The sequence below is a fragment of the Pagrus major genome, chromosome 1, assembly GCF_040436345.1.
Source record: "Pagrus major chromosome 1, Pma_NU_1.0".
Taxonomy (NCBI): domain Eukaryota; kingdom Metazoa; phylum Chordata; class Actinopteri; order Spariformes; family Sparidae; genus Pagrus; species Pagrus major.
The window spans coordinates 6,876,644-6,892,870 of record NC_133215.1 but is presented as its reverse complement, the minus strand read 5'-3'; the positions used below and the strand labels follow the sequence as shown (position 1 = coordinate 6,892,870).

Here is a 16,227-nt window from a genome sequence, read left to right as displayed (position 1 = left end):
TAAGTCAGATTGATGTCACCGTCCTGATGTCTCGCCCTCCAGGAAGGCAAAGAGAGATGGATGATGATGCGGCAGATGGTAGAAACGCAGTCAGATATATCAGCGTTACCTCAGACAGAGCCGCCAACACTGTCACTCTGATTTATTTTGTGTAGATGCTGCTGCTGCTGCTGTGTGTCTGAGGCTGCCTGCACAAAACCAGGTTTGGAAAATGGCGTCATTTGTGAAAAAAAAACACCTTTTTCTCCACGGACATTTACTCCCATCAAATGTCTTTTATTTTAATATCACAACAAATAATACATTTGTTAATTACTTTTATTCAAACACAACATTGTTCAGCTCCCTGCTCCTACAACATTCCTCATCTGTATGTTTCATCACTGGTCATCACTCTCCAAAGAAGACATTATGAAGCACCACTATGTTTGAGCTCCGTAACAAATATTATCATTATGTGAAGCCGAACAAGACACCTGTGTACATGCTGTCAGCCCCAAAAGGGACAGCAGAGTCCGTTGTGCAGGTGCTTTGCTGCTCTTGATCTGACAATTTAAGCCAACAGGATGAATGTACAGTGTGTCAGCCTCCACATCTAGTGATATACTTTGTTCAATTTTACAGTGAAATGTCTGCCTGGTCTATAATGCACTTGAATAATCAGTCTCAGAGTATGCTGTACAGAAAGGGTTTGCTACCATTTACCATTTATCATCACCGCACAAGCATTATTTTTTTCTAAACTAGTGGAAATCTAGTCGCAGTCTTCTATCACAAACAATTAAACATAACAGAACTTTCCAATCGTCTTCTTTTCACCTTTTCATCAGTCGCAAACGCTTTCTCATCGTCGTCGTCTTCGTCTTGCAAGAATCTGAAACGATGAAGGCCACAAGGATCTGCGTCAACGTCATTAACACGCACGGTCACAAGTCATTTCTGCTTCAACATTGAGGACATAAACATTTATTTCTCTCAGCGAAGACGTGACAATTTTGAAAAGATAATTTCCCTGTGACGTGTCTATAAATTCTCTCTGTACCTTGGCATATTGAAATGCCAGCGGGGTGTTTTCACTTAAGCTATTATTATGGTAATTCTACAAGAGACAAGAGCGGAAAATTAGCTCCTTATTTTCTGTGGACTCAGTGTTTGTCAGTCGCTAATGTAACCGCCTGAGGAGAAAAGGTTTGGATTGCTGTCTGTCAGGTTATTGCGGTATCGTCAAAGCTCACTAAATTATGTGTCTGTCCTCCTCTGGGCAAATTGAAAACCTGACCGAAGGCTTTGGAAATAATTACCCAACCGTTGTGATTGGAACTTTTCACATGCTATGCACCCGTTTGTGGAAAATCGTCCTTCGTTCTCATATGTTTCTAGTTCTTCTGGTCTCTTTGCTGCGTCTCCCTTCCTGTTTTCCTGCCTTTGAATCGTCCAATTACTGATCTGCCAACTCTCGCCGCACTGCACTGTTTGTGATCAAGATTCCTCAAAGGACACACAAAAAGCAAATGATTCTTCGTGACCTCTCCTACTCTAACTCCCTCGTTCATTACATCTCTCAGTCGCTCTTTTATTCTCCTCCTCTCGCTCTGTGTTTACTTCAGTCTTACCATTTACAGCAGTGAGCACGGCTTCTTCTTGACCTTGGTGGGCTGAGGGCAGAGCACGGCCCGGATGGCCTCGTCGAACACGGTCTTCAGGCCACGCTGGGTCAAGGCTGAGCACTCCAGGTACTTCACTGCATCTGCAGGCGAGGAGACGCAGAAAAACACATCAGTAAAACTACTTATAGAAAGAAGCGGGAAGTAAACAAGCTGAAATGATGTGCTGAGCTTTAACACCTCTAGGGCGAATACTCAATTCTGATTGGCTGGAGCCCCTCAGTCAATTAACTTTTGATATAGAGAGCCGAAAATATGTATTTTAATGACTGGAAAGAGAAACAACATTTTTTGATCCCATTTGAATTGTGCCATGAACTACACTTATAATGTTCGACGATTGAAAAGATTATTTTTCAACTTGAGAAAGTCATAAAACTTATGAAATATAACATGATGAAAACACGTAATTATAAAGACTACACACCCACTGCGTGACTTTGGCTAGTTCCAGTAAAACTGCCTGTTCACCATTTTCTAAAATGAGCAACATTGGCATCGGCTGGCTGCAGACACCCTGACGTTTGAAATAATTTGAGCTAGTTAAACTAAAAAATCTGAATATCTTATTTACAGCACAAAATGTAGTCTTTCAATGCATCATCCTATGAACACCACAGGGTGGCGCTTGTAACACACAAGCTGCAAGAAGCAGCCAACACTCAGGGCTGTAGTAAATTATAAAGTAGGTCAGCTGGCTAAACCGTCCATCATAAGTAGAGTAGGTGCAGGTGTTGTCAGAGAATGTTACTGCTTGTAAAAAAACTTCATATTTCTATCGCAAAACACTGAAAAAATATACTTTAATGTCTGGCATTAGGCATTATCAGTAACGTATCCGGTGTATGTAGCTAAACAACACTTTTTAACCACACTATGCAGGATATCCCATAGGACCTCCATCCATCACTCACCGATCTCCTTAGCCAGAGCCAGGCCCTGGGGGTAGGTGATCGGCGCCAGCTTCTTTTCCTTCAGCTTCTCAATGGTTTCCTTCTCGTCCCTCAGATCCAGCTTGGTGCCCACCAGGATGATAGGTGTGGAGGGGCAGTGGTGGCGAACCTCTGGGTACCACTGGCAAGGGACAGAGTCAAAAAGCAAATGTGAGTAGTGAAGGTGTGTGAATGGGATGAAGTGGACAGCTGGAAGCCAGGAGGTGCAAAAAGCTGGACGAAGGAGTCAGTCTGGTTTCTTAAATTGTATTGAAATACATTTTAAAATGCAAAATGACACTCTGTGGGGATGGAGAATAAGATGAAAATGTGGTAAGGTGTTGGCGCCGCGTTCGCTTTTCTAATCAAGCAAGTTTCAGCCCCAACTTCAGAATATCTTCCTGACGTGAGCGAGGTTTTCATTTTCAGACCTGCCTCCACACTTCTTTTCTCCTTCTCTCAAGAGTCTTTCCTTTGCTCATTCTCTCACCCAGGCAGCCACTATTTTCCCTTATTTTCCTCATTCCTTCACCTTCTGATCTCTCATTTGCTTCTCTCTTCTCACCTCACATCTCTCTGTCCCTCTAAAAACCTCTTCCTCTTGCTGTCTCCCTCGACTCTCTGCCTCTTTTATCCTCTCTTCATCCATTTCCCTCAGTGAGGAAATGAGAGATGCTATCTGCTCAAAGAATTACACAGGTTCTGTTAGCGCACACAGGTCGGTGATAGCTGTAGTTTTTTGATTGGCAAATCCAACCTTCTTAGTGGAGTAGTCTGCTAACAAGGCAGCCGATTGACATGTGGGGATTATGGGTAATGCCTGATGAATCATACCGCTGCTTCTTTGAGTCAATTCTTTTGAAATGTCTTACCGTGTGTAGCTGAAATTTTAAACAACTGTGTTACACAAATTGCCAGTATCCTTCTTCCTCGCCAGCTTTATCTTCTTCTGAGGTTTCATTGAAATAAATTCTAACATGTTATATTGGTCACAGCCAGTCGGAAATGTATAAACTTTACTTATCTAGTGAGTGTTTCTTCTCATATTATAGTAGAATTCAGACTTTAAATTTAAGTTCAAAGTTAAGAAAAACGAAGGGCTTCAGTCTTGACTTAGACTTGAGACTTACTTGAGAATGGACTCCCTCAGGACTGCACCTTAGATTATTTTGTGAATGGTTTGAAACATGACTTGCGATTGAGCTCAATGAGTTTTGAGACTTGCTCTGAAAGACCTCAGATTTGCGTTGAACCTGTCTTGAATGACTTGAGACACAGCTCAGACTTGTCATCAGTGACTTCAGGTTTGATACTTGATCTGAAAGACCTCTGATTTTCCTTGGACTGGGGTCTATTTAAGATTTGACACTGACTTGTCATGAATGACCTAAGATTTGTGTTGAGACTTGCTCTGAAAGCCTGCATATTTGAATTTGACTTGTGTTAATTAAGTCAAGACTGTCCACCAGGATGATGGGCGGTGGTTGGAGTCGTCTTTAATGAGTTCAGTGTTGGGACTTGTTCTGAAAGACGTGATTTGGCGGTGACTTGTGTCAAGTCTTGCTCCTCAAATTTGACTTAGTTGAGTCACACTGGACTCGGACCTGTTTCCGTCAACTCAGACTTATCCTAAATGACTCTAGACTTGACTTGGACTCGCCCCAAAAGACCAAACCTATGACACACTATGCAGTAAACTCACTCGTGTATTTCACCGTTAGCCACTGAGAAGCTACCCTGTACCAGGCAGCACTGATCACAAGGTTGTCGGTGAGATGTTAATGAGACGAAAGATCTAATTTCAGTCAGTTAACCCCCATGCCAGTCTTAAAGACCTGTCTCTCCAGTTGATTGTGAGATGTGTAATGAAGCACAGGCTGAATGATATCTGACTGGTGATGGATGGACATTGACTGAACAGGATGCTGGTCAATCTATACTCCGCTGTGTCATTAGGCTTTGATTTGCTTGACATTTAGTTTCTCAGGGGCCTTGCTGTCAATTGTTGTCAACCTTTACATGGGGAAAAAAAAACTCTTTCTAAAACTGATGAAGGAGAAGTGAAGGTGGAGCGACAGTTTATATCTATAATAATGTCTGTATGCTTAAGCAAACAGTGCCAGTCATACGTGATCATACCATCCTAACAGATATTTGGTAATTCTTGTACTTGTATTGGCTGAACACAGATCTGTTGTAATCAAATTATAACTCAAGCCCTCTTTCCGCTGATGAAAATTCACTTTATATAAATCACATTTTTGTCCTCAACTGGTCGTCCATTTTGTTTTCCCTCCATACCGACAGATCCGGTGGGAAAGCACTTACGGCACCACTCCAGTCCCTTGTCACTGCGGTGACTCACATGGGATTCAAATCGAAGAAGCCGAGATGAATCGTACTAAAACGAATCTAATCAATATCCCCGCCGTTATTTCCTTTTATTGTGTTGTTCTGATGCTCTCGTAGGACGCTCATGGGTCGAAGAGCAGGTGAGTGGTTTTGGCGAGAGGTCACATACAGAAAAAGGCTCTCGCAGAGGCTCTGCTTTTGTTGCTCCACTTATCCCGGTAAATGGAGAACGCATGCAAAAACTGAGGAAGCCCTTGAGATGAGTGTGCTGCACATGAAAGGTTTTCATCTCACAATGCTTCCTGGACCTCTATTCAATGTGTTGAAATTGAAGGACTGAATAATTTATCCCTCCTGACCCTGAATAGAAATGAGCAGGAATGGAAAATGAATGGAGGAATGGAGTGACGGATGTGAAATCTAAAAATATAGAGCTGATACAATAAGTTGATTAATTGATTATTGACATAAATTTAGTAAAATAATTGAGTCATTTATGGTTTCGGCTTCTCCAATGTCTCTTTATATATAATTATATATATAATATCTTTGGTTTGTGGATCTGTGATCTGTGTGGTGGACGCGGCTGCAACTAAATCATTGTTTGTTTCTATTAATATACAATATAACCGCTTAATAAGCTAAGAATAAAGTGGAACTGGTTACTTATGTGACATATATAACTGTTCCAGGTAATCATGTACCACAGAGACTAGACTCACCTTAGCTCTGACGTTCTCGTAGGACGCTGGGCTCACCAGGGAGAAACAGATCAGGAAAACATCCTAGATGGACAGACAGCGAGATGAGAGAGAGTACATTAGACAGATTTGACCACACTGGGTCCCGTTATAGTCAAATATGTATTTATTATTTATTATTTTACACCTGTGCCGGAATGAAAATGGCTTGACGTATCTAATTGCAATGGGCATTAATAGAGGAGCTTGCTTTAACAAATGACTAATACTCGATCCAAAAGAGCCCAAGGCATCAGGAACTGCGTACCATACTCCTGTCTAATAATAGTCAGGTGGCTTTCACACATGAAGCAACTTCCTCAGCCACATCTCCTGTCTTTTTTCCTTCCTCTTGTGCCTTTTAATTTAACGAGCTGTGGCTCAGTCAGGCTGCAGTGTCGTGTATGGATCTGGCAGTTGCAATCTCAACTCTACCGGGTTTCACCACAGGAGATAAAGTGGATTTTATCTTTTCTAATGAACTGTGTGTGTGTGTGTGTGTGTGTGTGTGTGTGTGTGTGTGTGTGTGTGTGTGTCAGATGATATCTACCGTCTGTGGGTAGGACAGTGGGCGGAGCCTGTCGTAGTCTTCCTGTCCAGCTGTATCCCAGAGGCCCAGGTTGACTGGCTTGCTGTCCACCATCACATTAGCTGAGTAGTTGTCAAATCTGTGGGGAGAGTGAGGGGGGGAGTAGTCAGTGATCAATCAAGTAATCTTTCCGGCCAGTCTTTCATTTCATTTAATTGATTCATTAAATAATCAATAATCAGTTTGATTTAATGGAAGTGGTTCTCAGCCTTTTTGAGATGTGATCCCCCAGAAAAAAATAGGTTGGTGTTCAAGACAAGAGGTAATTATATAACTGGTAATGTTAAAAAGAAAAACTATTCTCCAGTCTGTTTTATTATATCATTTTTTCCACAACCATCTGGCGACCCCTGTTAATTAACTTGTGACTCCCTCAGGGGACCCCTAGGTTGAGAACCAGTGACCTAAGGTCTCATAATTAGACTGAGATCTGAATAGAGAAGCAGAAAAATGAAGTCAATTATTGCATATTGAACAAAGTCTGGGATAACCTGTAATAAGGGTTTAATAATGATATAAATACCTTTGTTTATGCAGCTTTGAAAAGGGCTTTGTGGTCAGTAAATGTTATCTAACACAGAAAGAAGCTCATTAAATTTCAACCGACTGTTTCTTGTGCAGTTAATGAGCAGAGACTGGTCATCAGGCTGGAACGATTCAAGGCATTTTTATTCCCCTGTTGTGCCTTTATTGCCAAAAAATACATCAAGTCTTTGTCCTCTGTTGGTTAAACACTGGTGTGTTTTAGGAAATAACCAGTGGTGGAATGTAGCTAAGTAGATTTACTCAAGTGATGTAAGTATTTCTACTCCACCACAGTTCAGAGGCAGATGTTGTACTTTTAATGTTAAAGATATTGATTTAACAACATACATGATCCATTTGTAAAAACTGATATGATGCAACTAAGTACATTTACTCAAGTACTATACTTTACTACAATTTTATGCTACTTTACTTGAGTATTTCCATTTTCTGCGTCTTTATACTTCCACTTCAACGCATTTTGGAGGCAAATACTGCACTTCTTCCTCCGCTACATTAATTTGATAACTACAGTTGCGAGTTACTTTGCAGTAGACCCATAGTATACAGTATGTACACATGTAAATATATGTTTAATTTGATTTTGATATTTAAGTGCATTTATTGCCAAGCCCTTTTACTTTTTTGATTCTTCAAGCACATAATAGGAGCAAGCAAGTAACCAGTGCAATGTCTCAGGTTGTAGTATTTAAGCAGCACTGCCCCCATGTGGTCACGGATAGACACTACAGTCTTCTCTGTCAGCTTTGTGAGTTGCTTGCCTAAACTTCCTCTGTGTACACTTGTTGCTAAAACAACACACAGACTTTTCCAGCCGGGATCATCTTATTGATCCTTTCAGTTTTCCCTAATGCAACTATTGACACACTCAGTTCCGTTTTATCAACGTCCTGCCTCTTTTTTTATGTGTTTATGTCTTTTCACTGTCATCTGACATCTGAAGTTAGCATCTAAATCATCTCTCACTTAGAAAATGGCTTTTATTAATGTTAGCAGGTTCTACTTTCTTATTTTTCAGATATCTTTACTGTTGTTAGTCTCAGTTTTTACACAGTTATTGCCTGATTATACTTGTCTTTTAGCTTAAATATGTTTCAATGTTTTGAAAGGAGTCATATTGATCAGGTTTATTAGTTTTAAGCACGTGTTGGCTAGTGGAGGAAACATAAAACCCATGCCTTGCTCACAAGCACTGCAACATTAACATTACATTAAATTTACATTTACATTATGAAAGTCTCTACTTACTTTTCCTGTTCTTTGCTCAGAAGTTTTAATAAGAAGTGTGTTTTGATAACATGGAGGCTGCTGCCAGCCTGAACCTGTCAGTGTTAACACCATCAGATAACTGAAGTTGAACCGTCACACGTGTATCAGCCATATTTGACTGTCGTAATGTTTGTGTATGCGTGCACACAAATACATATTTGGTTTAATTGGTGCTCATGCAAATATATGTCACATGTTTGAATGTATGTATTTTACTGCATGAGAGAGAGAGAGAGAGAGAGAGTGTGTAGGTGTGTGTGTCGTACTCACACAGTAGGAATGTACTCCCCGGGGAAGGCATTGGTTGTGTAGCTGATGAGAAGACATGTTTTTCCCACAGCTCTGTATCACACAAGTAAAGACACATTCAGTGAGACATTAACAACACACAGAAAACAATGTTTCAGGCCATAAAAACAGAGGAGAGTGGAGGTGGGCGGGGCTTCAGCTTCGTCCCAGTTCCAGAGGAGGAATGTAACAGATTACATAAGTGCATATAAGTACAGTTTTGAGGTACCTTTTTGAGTTTTTTACATTTTATGCTACTTTATACTTCTACACCACGATATTTAGGAGGAGAATATTATACTTTTCTACACTTTGACGCTAAGTTGGGACATCTTCAGCCGGGTTTGTGGCGACAAAACTGGTTGTTTTTTTAACGAGACATTGCAACAATATCCAGCGTTGTTTGTGCCAACAAAAAACATATTCCTGATGGTTAGTCGTGACATTTCCAGCCATGTTTGTGCTGACCAAAACTGGTATTTTAAGCCAAAACATGATCTTTTCCTAACCCTAACCCGATGGTTTTGTGCCTAAAATAAGAGCATAAACACTGTGTTGCTACAGGATAAAAGTGAAAATTAAACCAAAAAAACACAAAGTTGCAACATTTCAGTAGTTTTACAGAAACATACATTTATTCTGGAAATGGTTGTTGCACAAAGAGTCCCTTAACATTTGGTGCTTTTCCTATATTTTGATGTTTTTCTTCGTGCATTGCATTGAGGAGCAACTGTCCTATAATCACACATCAAAAAATTATTGTACTTTACTCAGTGTAAACTCAAAACCTGGTTCGACTTTGTCTGTATAATGGAGTCAGGACACAGAAAACAAGAAGGACGTGAGCTGGCAGACTGATCTTCGTGCAGTCATCACACGTTGCACAAGTTCATTCTATACAGCATTAATTTTAATATCACATTGAGACGAAGCAGCTTGTCTCAACATCCACTGTGATGAAACTTCACGGCCACATGCAGGAGATGACTGAGCGTGTATCAGCTGGCCCTGTTCTTATGTTGTTCCAGAGCTTTGCTGTCAGTATTTCAACAACACACTCCACAGCTCGTGCCCTGTCCTCATCATGGCACTGATACACGGAGCAGATAACATTCTGGATAAATCTGATTGGTTGGAAGTTATGAGGAGCTGCTTCGGTCTTGTTTTGTTAGTCGACCTGACGTCACAAAGCAGCGAGCGAGCCGTGTAACCAGATGATCACAGCCAAGATATCTAACCTGTGGTTTGCCCTCAAGGGTTATATTTAGGCTTGGAGTGAACGGCTTCTCTGTGTCTGTTATGATCTTACAATTTCAGGTAAATCTCACTCTTAAGCTCACGTAATGGCTGTGAGCAGACATGCCCTAGCAAATCCAGCTCATCGCCCACCATCACCATCACCAGTTCACCAACAGCGCCCTTTAAAGAAAGTAAGAACAATCCGGCATATATCATGAGAGGTTTCTGTTGCTTCTGTGCTGTTTGAAGTGGGTTTGTTGGACAGATCATGTCACATATTCCCACCAATCAGAACTCAGGACAAGACAGTTCATCTATGAATCGTCTTTGGTTGTCCTACACTGACATGCTCCAGATATGTCTCGTCAGTAGGACCTTGAGTCGGGCTATTTTTTCAAACAAATGGCAAAGATTTGAAACCAAGTTCTCGTGATCTTTTATACAGTCGCATATAGAAGCTTATGAAAGGTTGATTCAAAAGATAGTAGTCTGTTTAGCATCACAGCTATTATTGTTGCATGACTCAGACATCATCATTAGTGTACATATAGAAATGAGGCAAAAGGGGTTTTCCACTGTAAAAGCTCTTTTTTTTCTCACAAAACAAGATCAAGAAGGATCCGGTAACATCACATCAGGTCAGAAAAGGCTTAAATTAACAGCTTAAATGATAAATATAGCTTACAGGTCAACTGTGAGGGGGCTGACTTGTGACACTTTGGGACTGTAGGTCGGGTCAGTCGCCATCCCAATGTGTCAGTATTTGATGAGTTGGGAATGGGACTCAAAAATCGAATTTTTTACAAAGGTGGCTTTAAACGTTCATGGTTTATTACGCACATCACTTAATCAGTGGTACAGGAAATCTGCATTACACATAAACAGCTGTAGTTAGCAGCAGTATGGGAAAATCTGGGGTGTAACACATTCAGAAAGGTTAGATAAATGACAAAAACATTTTTTTAAAAATAGATAATTTAAAATTGACGCTATGTGTCAATGTTTCTGTTCCCAGCCGATTTAAATGGTGCAACCTTTGGAGAGAAAGTTGGAGGTTGGGACTTCACCTGCTTTGTTTAAGTGTTCGTTCAGCCGTACCACCGACACACACTAGAAATGGTCCTTTTCTGGCATTTAACCACGCAGATAGTTTCAGTTTTATTTTCCAGGCTTCACAATCATGGGAAAAATAAAGTATCTGACAACTTCTGCTTCCACTTCTAGGCACTGGAGGTGGTTGGAATTGTGTCTGTGTCATGCTTATTTGGCCGATCCGTGCATTTTCTGAGAATGTAGTAGAAAAGTAATAGGGCAGCTTTTTTCAGCAGAGTTTTCCAAAAAAGGATTTCCAAAGTAAAACGCAAAAGAGGAATATCTTTGTGTGATTTGGCTGCATCCAAAGCCAGTCCCTGATGCACTATATATTCATTTAAAACTATTTTATTTATGAGTAAAAATGTATTAACTCAAACACACGGTTTGTAACTTCTGCTGCTTTGGGTCTCTCAATTAAAACACAACAAAAGATGTTAAGTCGCACGGCATCGTGGGAGTTGTTGTCATTACCGTTGAATATCTACTCTACTCGCTACTGGAAGTTCTAGCAACATGCGACCAAATTGCTAACGTTTGTCCTGAGTGGACTTTTGAATTTCTCTGGGTTTGAACATTGTTGGAAACATTCCGTATAATGTAAGTACCAACTGCACGAAATATATAACAAAGGTGAAATAAGTTTATTGACAACAATGTTTCGATACTTAGACCTTCATCAGGTTATCTTGGGATGAAGATAGGGTTAGAGTTAGGGCTAAACGCGGTATCCTACGCACCTGACGACCTTAAGGTGTGCAAAAGCTGCACTCTGTACATATTACACTTTTAACTTTGCCCTCAAAAATGTCCGCAATACTAAACAAGTAGCATTATTAGATTAACTGTTTTTTAGAGATGCTAAAATCTAAATAATCATAAAATCAACATGTGTTCTGATTTAAAGAAAAAAAAAGTTAGCAGGGTTCAAAAATGGTTCTTATCCTATAAGTTGCTATTTTGAAAAGGCCAGCTCATGAACCAGATGACTCAGTCGTGGTTATACCAGCCCAGCTGTCAACTAAGAAAAGCTGTGTGTGTGTGTGTGTGTGTGTGTGTGTGTGTGTGTGTGTGTGTGGGTTCCTCTATCTCTGTGAGGACCAGTTTGAGTTTTAGATGTTAAGTGTGATAACATACTGTCAGGGTGTCAAAGGACTTTAGAAGATTCAGACTTGGTTTTTACAGTGAAGAATAAGGTTTTAGGTGAAATGTACAGGCTGGGGTTTCTGGCATGTATCCATGATGGCTGAGGTTGAGGATTATGAGTGTGTAAAGAGTGTGTTATGTCACTGAAGGTTCTCAGAAGTATAGAAGTGCGAGCTTGTGTGTGTTGTGTGGTTGTGTGTGAGTCAAATAGGAACTGGTCGGTTTCATTAGCATCAGTTAGCGCTAAAAAAAACAGGAACCAGCCAAAGTCGGCTATCAAGAAAGCTTCAAACTCTGATCTCGCTCTGCGTCTTTGTACTTAATCTGGTTTTCCATCAACTTGCCTGCTGACACCATCCAACATTATCTGCATCTAGCTTGGCAAACGCTTCAAAACAGATTCACTCTCACTCAGTCTCTGTCTTTCTACTCTTCACTCTTATTCTTTTTTCCAACTTTCTAACTTTTATTTCCTCCACTTAATCTTTTTCTCTCTCTCTTTGTTAGCCTGTTATTACAACAACATACTTTTTTCTCATTTCTTCCATCTACGTTTGACACACTCATGTTGCCCTGTACTTGGTTCAGTCCAAAAAGCACAAGCCACTGTAAATTATCACATGGCTTCGAAGCAAAAAAAAGGTGTTAGCTCTACAAGTACATTTGGGTTTGTAACCTCAAATATACAATGTTTGGCTTGGAGATGTAGTGACGACCCGCAGGGCCAGTTGGTAAACTACTATAGCTGATAAGCTAAGTGCTAACAAGCTTGTCTGGAACTTACTAGTCAGTCACAGTAGCTTTCAAAACATCTTTCTATTTACTGTACTGACTAAAGGTTACGTCAAAAACTATTTTCAAACCATTTTCTATATTTTGTGGCGCAGTTTATACTCCAAGCGAAGGTTGTTAAAGTCACAATAGCCTATTGCTACTGTTAAACTCTTCATTAAATCTCTGTGATATAAACAGTGTGTGAAATATAAAAACACAAGACACTTTTTCAACCAACAGGCTGCTTCTTGTTAAAGGCTCCCTGTGGAGTTCAACGCGAGGGTCCCCTTTTTGTTCATCTCCAAGAACAGCACCAGGCATCGAAGCCAATTTTACACTGTGGCCAAACCATGTAATTACAACATCATGTGATGCCCTGGGGCCCGAACAGATTATTATTATTTTTTCTCATAAGCTTAAATTGTGATAGAAACAGTTGTAAAACGCTGAATACAATGTTTTGAGCGTCACAACCCCCGAAACGACACGTTTCACAATCAGAATGTGACCAGTTTTGATTGATAACATTTGGAAAGCGTAGAAGAGCCGCACCATTTAACTGCTTTGATACCATTCAAATCAGCAAAACCAGAAGATAGCCGCTCAGTCAGCGAAAGTCTCTAGTGCGCATGCTCTATGGGCCCCACAATGCCGAAGCTACACAGACGACCCAGGAAGTCAAACTCTTTTTGGCTTCATGGGCCAGTGAGCAGCTGTCATATGAATGAATGGGGCTCTGTCTATCCAGATTTTCTCTTATCAGATCCATGTTGCGGATGCACTCGTCTGGGCACTCACACAGATTACGTGGTACACAATCCTAGCACTGCCCTCACACCGTTTCACTATTCCACTGATCAATTTGTGGCAGTATAACACCCCAAAGATGTGCTGAAATATGAGCGCAAAGCCAGAGAAGAAGAAGAAGACAGGAAGTAAGTAAGCATAGACGTAAAGAATGCAGGATTTAAAATGCTTAAAAGATTAAGCATTAAGATAGGTTTGGTAAATACCACTTAATGTGAACATAACTTACAAGAGAACTTCATACTGCCCCTTTAAGAGGTTTAAAATGTGTGTTTAATGCTGTTAAACTGTACATTAAGGATGGAGATTTGTGTATTGAACTAAACTGTTGATGAAACCAACAAGCCATCCATCATCCAACAAGCCGCACTATAACACAGCCGTATATCAACAGCATGTTAGCCTGTATGTACATAGTAGCTCTCTGAGAGACGGCCGACTTCCCTACAACGTGAGTCCGACTTCCTCTTCTCTCCCTGTTACTGGAAGCTTTAAAACACATTTTTGACACCTCAGTTTAGTCACATAAATAGACGAACGAGCACATGTTCACAAATCACACAGACACTGCAGCTGCTGCGATTCTTTAAAAACACGGCCTCCACGAAGGGTCCACCTGCGCTGGGTTCTAGTTTTCGTGTGAAACTGGCCGCAAACTGCAAAGGCAACTGCAAACACAAGGATGTCTGCGCCGTTTGCAGCATGATGCCACATTAGCCTCGACTGGAGTCAAATGAAAAAATGGTGAAAAAAACCCAGTGGTGGTAGAAATTACTCACACTACCACCTGCTTCAACGGCTTCTCGTCTCTCACGAGATCAATACGCCAAAACTTGTGCTGTTTTGACAATCTGTCAAGCTCAGTTCAAACATTTAAACAGGAGTTTGCCACATTAATGCCATTTTTTCAAAACTCTCTGCCTGATCGACCGGATGTCCACAGGTGTCCGAGCTGTCACCGATTCTGTTCATGTTCTGTTCTTGCTTAGTGAAATGTGGGTCAAGTTCTGGACAGAAATGGGGCAAGTGTGCAACGCGGTGACATAGTTTGACGTCAAGAAGTGGAGGAATTAATGGCAGCACTGCTGATGAGGCGGTTCAAACACTCCAGGAGCAGTGTTTTCTGTGGGCTTTTTAACTTTTAAGACTTTTTACATGCACAAGAATAAAAAACACTGACAGTATAATAGGTCTCCTTTAAAGTCCCACATTTTCTTGACCTGTTCATCCACCTCGGCTCCCTCCTCCCTTAGTGGACATCTATAACAAATCTGACACAATACAGTCTCATATTTAAGTGTTTTCACCTCAAAATCATAGCTGAACGTCCACACCATCCCATCATAGACGCTGCTTGACTTTAACTGCAGTGTGCTGAAGTAAACCAAAACAAACTGTCTCAAGTATTCGCAGACTTCAGCCTCCCCTGCTTCCTCCACTCTACAATTTTAAATCACAGTGCCACATTCAAAACACACACACCAGGAAGCTCAACACACAAGGAAATGGGAGCTGCAGTAGCTGTGTGCTACCTGTAAATCTTCAACTTTCTCTGACTGTTTACTGATCTCTTGCTGCAACAACTACAGAACTTCCGCTTCACAGTTTCCTCCATCATGACAACCGGCCTTATTGCCCCACCTTCAAGAATAAGAAGCGTGTACAAGTTAAGTTTTCTGATGTGGTGGATGACACATTGTCCAAACTTGTTCTGAGAGAGTGCAATTGAGCCTTAAGACAGGTTTTCTAATAGCGAGGATTGTAAAAAATGCCCAACTTTAACCAAAAAAAGAGCTTTTATGTGTCTTCTTGTTCTGATCTTGTCTGTTTTTTCTTCTCTGCGTCTTACGAGCAGCTCCTCTGGACATTTCTCAAACTTTCATCTCCAGTACAGGAGTCTGTGCTCTGAGCTCGCAGCGTAGCGGCATTTCCCTGCATGTCGTGGCCTGCACCATCCAGCACCCTCACTCTGAATCAGCGCTGTCAAACACACGCCTAGAGATTCACACTTCAACACTGGACGGACTGCGTTCTTCAACAAGTTTAAGAGCACAGCTACCTGAAGTTTATAACAACCGTACCACGCAAACACATCACTGCGGAAGCTGGTAGAAACTGTTACTGAGGGCTCTTCAGGCCATGTGAAAACCGTTTCTGTCAAATAACCTTGAATTATGATCCCAAGCCCAACCGCCCCCATCACACACCAGCTGAGTTAAAAACTTCTCAATTCAATACCTGAAGGCTTAAGCTTTAGTTATAACAGTAAAGGTAAAGTAAAAATAATGGCGTACCCATCTCCCACGACCACACATTTGATAGCCTGCATCCTGTTCCGCTGCGCTTCGTCTGTGCTCTTCACTCTGACAGAAACAGACTCAGAGAGGAAGGTTCAGAGACGCAGATCAGCATGCAACTACAGGAAATTGTTACACACCTCCCTCACTCCCCTCCCTTCACTGACTCTTTTTTTTTTTCTTTCTCAGTCTCTCTTCCTTCATTTTTGCACCATTCTCTCTCCTTCCGGTTTTGTTGTGTTTTTATGCAAGAAGTGAGCAAAAAGGTACAAAACACAGAATACGTGTGATGAAAGATGTGGATTAAGACGCTGTTGCGACAGATGAGAGCTGTAAAAAAATGGCTGTGGAGGGTTTTGAAAAGGGGGAAGATGCAGTGACAATAACACCGGGCTTTATTTAAAACTTCCTCTTTTGTTCGCTTGCTGATTTGCAGTCATGCGTGCGCACACACGCACGCACACACTGATATAGAAATAGAACGACACAGAC

At 41.1% G+C, this 16,227-nt stretch overlaps 1 protein-coding gene across 2 annotated transcripts; it reads right to left on the bottom strand.

Annotated features, from left to right (window-relative positions):
• Positions 1–252: 252 nt before the first annotated feature.
• rac2 (Rac family small GTPase 2) lies at positions 253–15,818 on the bottom strand. Of its 2 annotated transcripts, none has more exons than XM_073468724.1 (7): positions 15,733–15,818; positions 8,363–8,434; positions 6,239–6,356; positions 5,671–5,733; positions 2,579–2,738; positions 1,614–1,747; positions 253–874 (listed from the first exon to the last, which is right to left on the bottom strand). In XM_073468724.1, exons 1-6 carry the CDS (start codon positions 15,765–15,767, stop codon positions 1,617–1,619), a joined length of 579 nt encoding a protein of 192 aa, XP_073324825.1. In that variant the 5' UTR covers positions 15,768–15,818; the 3' UTR covers positions 253–874; positions 1,614–1,616. The 2 variants fall into 2 exon arrangements, with proteins under 2 accessions (XP_073324825.1, XP_073324833.1); XM_073468732.1 differs by having other exon boundaries at positions 723–874; positions 2,575–2,738; positions 15,733–15,812.
• Positions 15,819–16,227: the final 409 nt, after the last annotated feature.

Bases quoted from the DNA above. Each gene is read 5' to 3' on its own strand.
- rac2 (XM_073468732.1), bottom strand. From the start codon at position 15,767: ATGCAGGCTATCAAATGTGTGGTCGTGGGAGATGG. The intron at 6,357-8,362 runs GTGAGTACGACA...CTCTCCCCACAG, and splicing joins GGGGAGTACATTCCTACTGT to ATTTGACAACTACTCAGCTA. The intron at 5,734-6,238 runs GTAGATATCATC...CTGTCCATCTAG, and splicing joins CACTGTCCTACCCACAGACG to GATGTTTTCCTGATCTGTTT.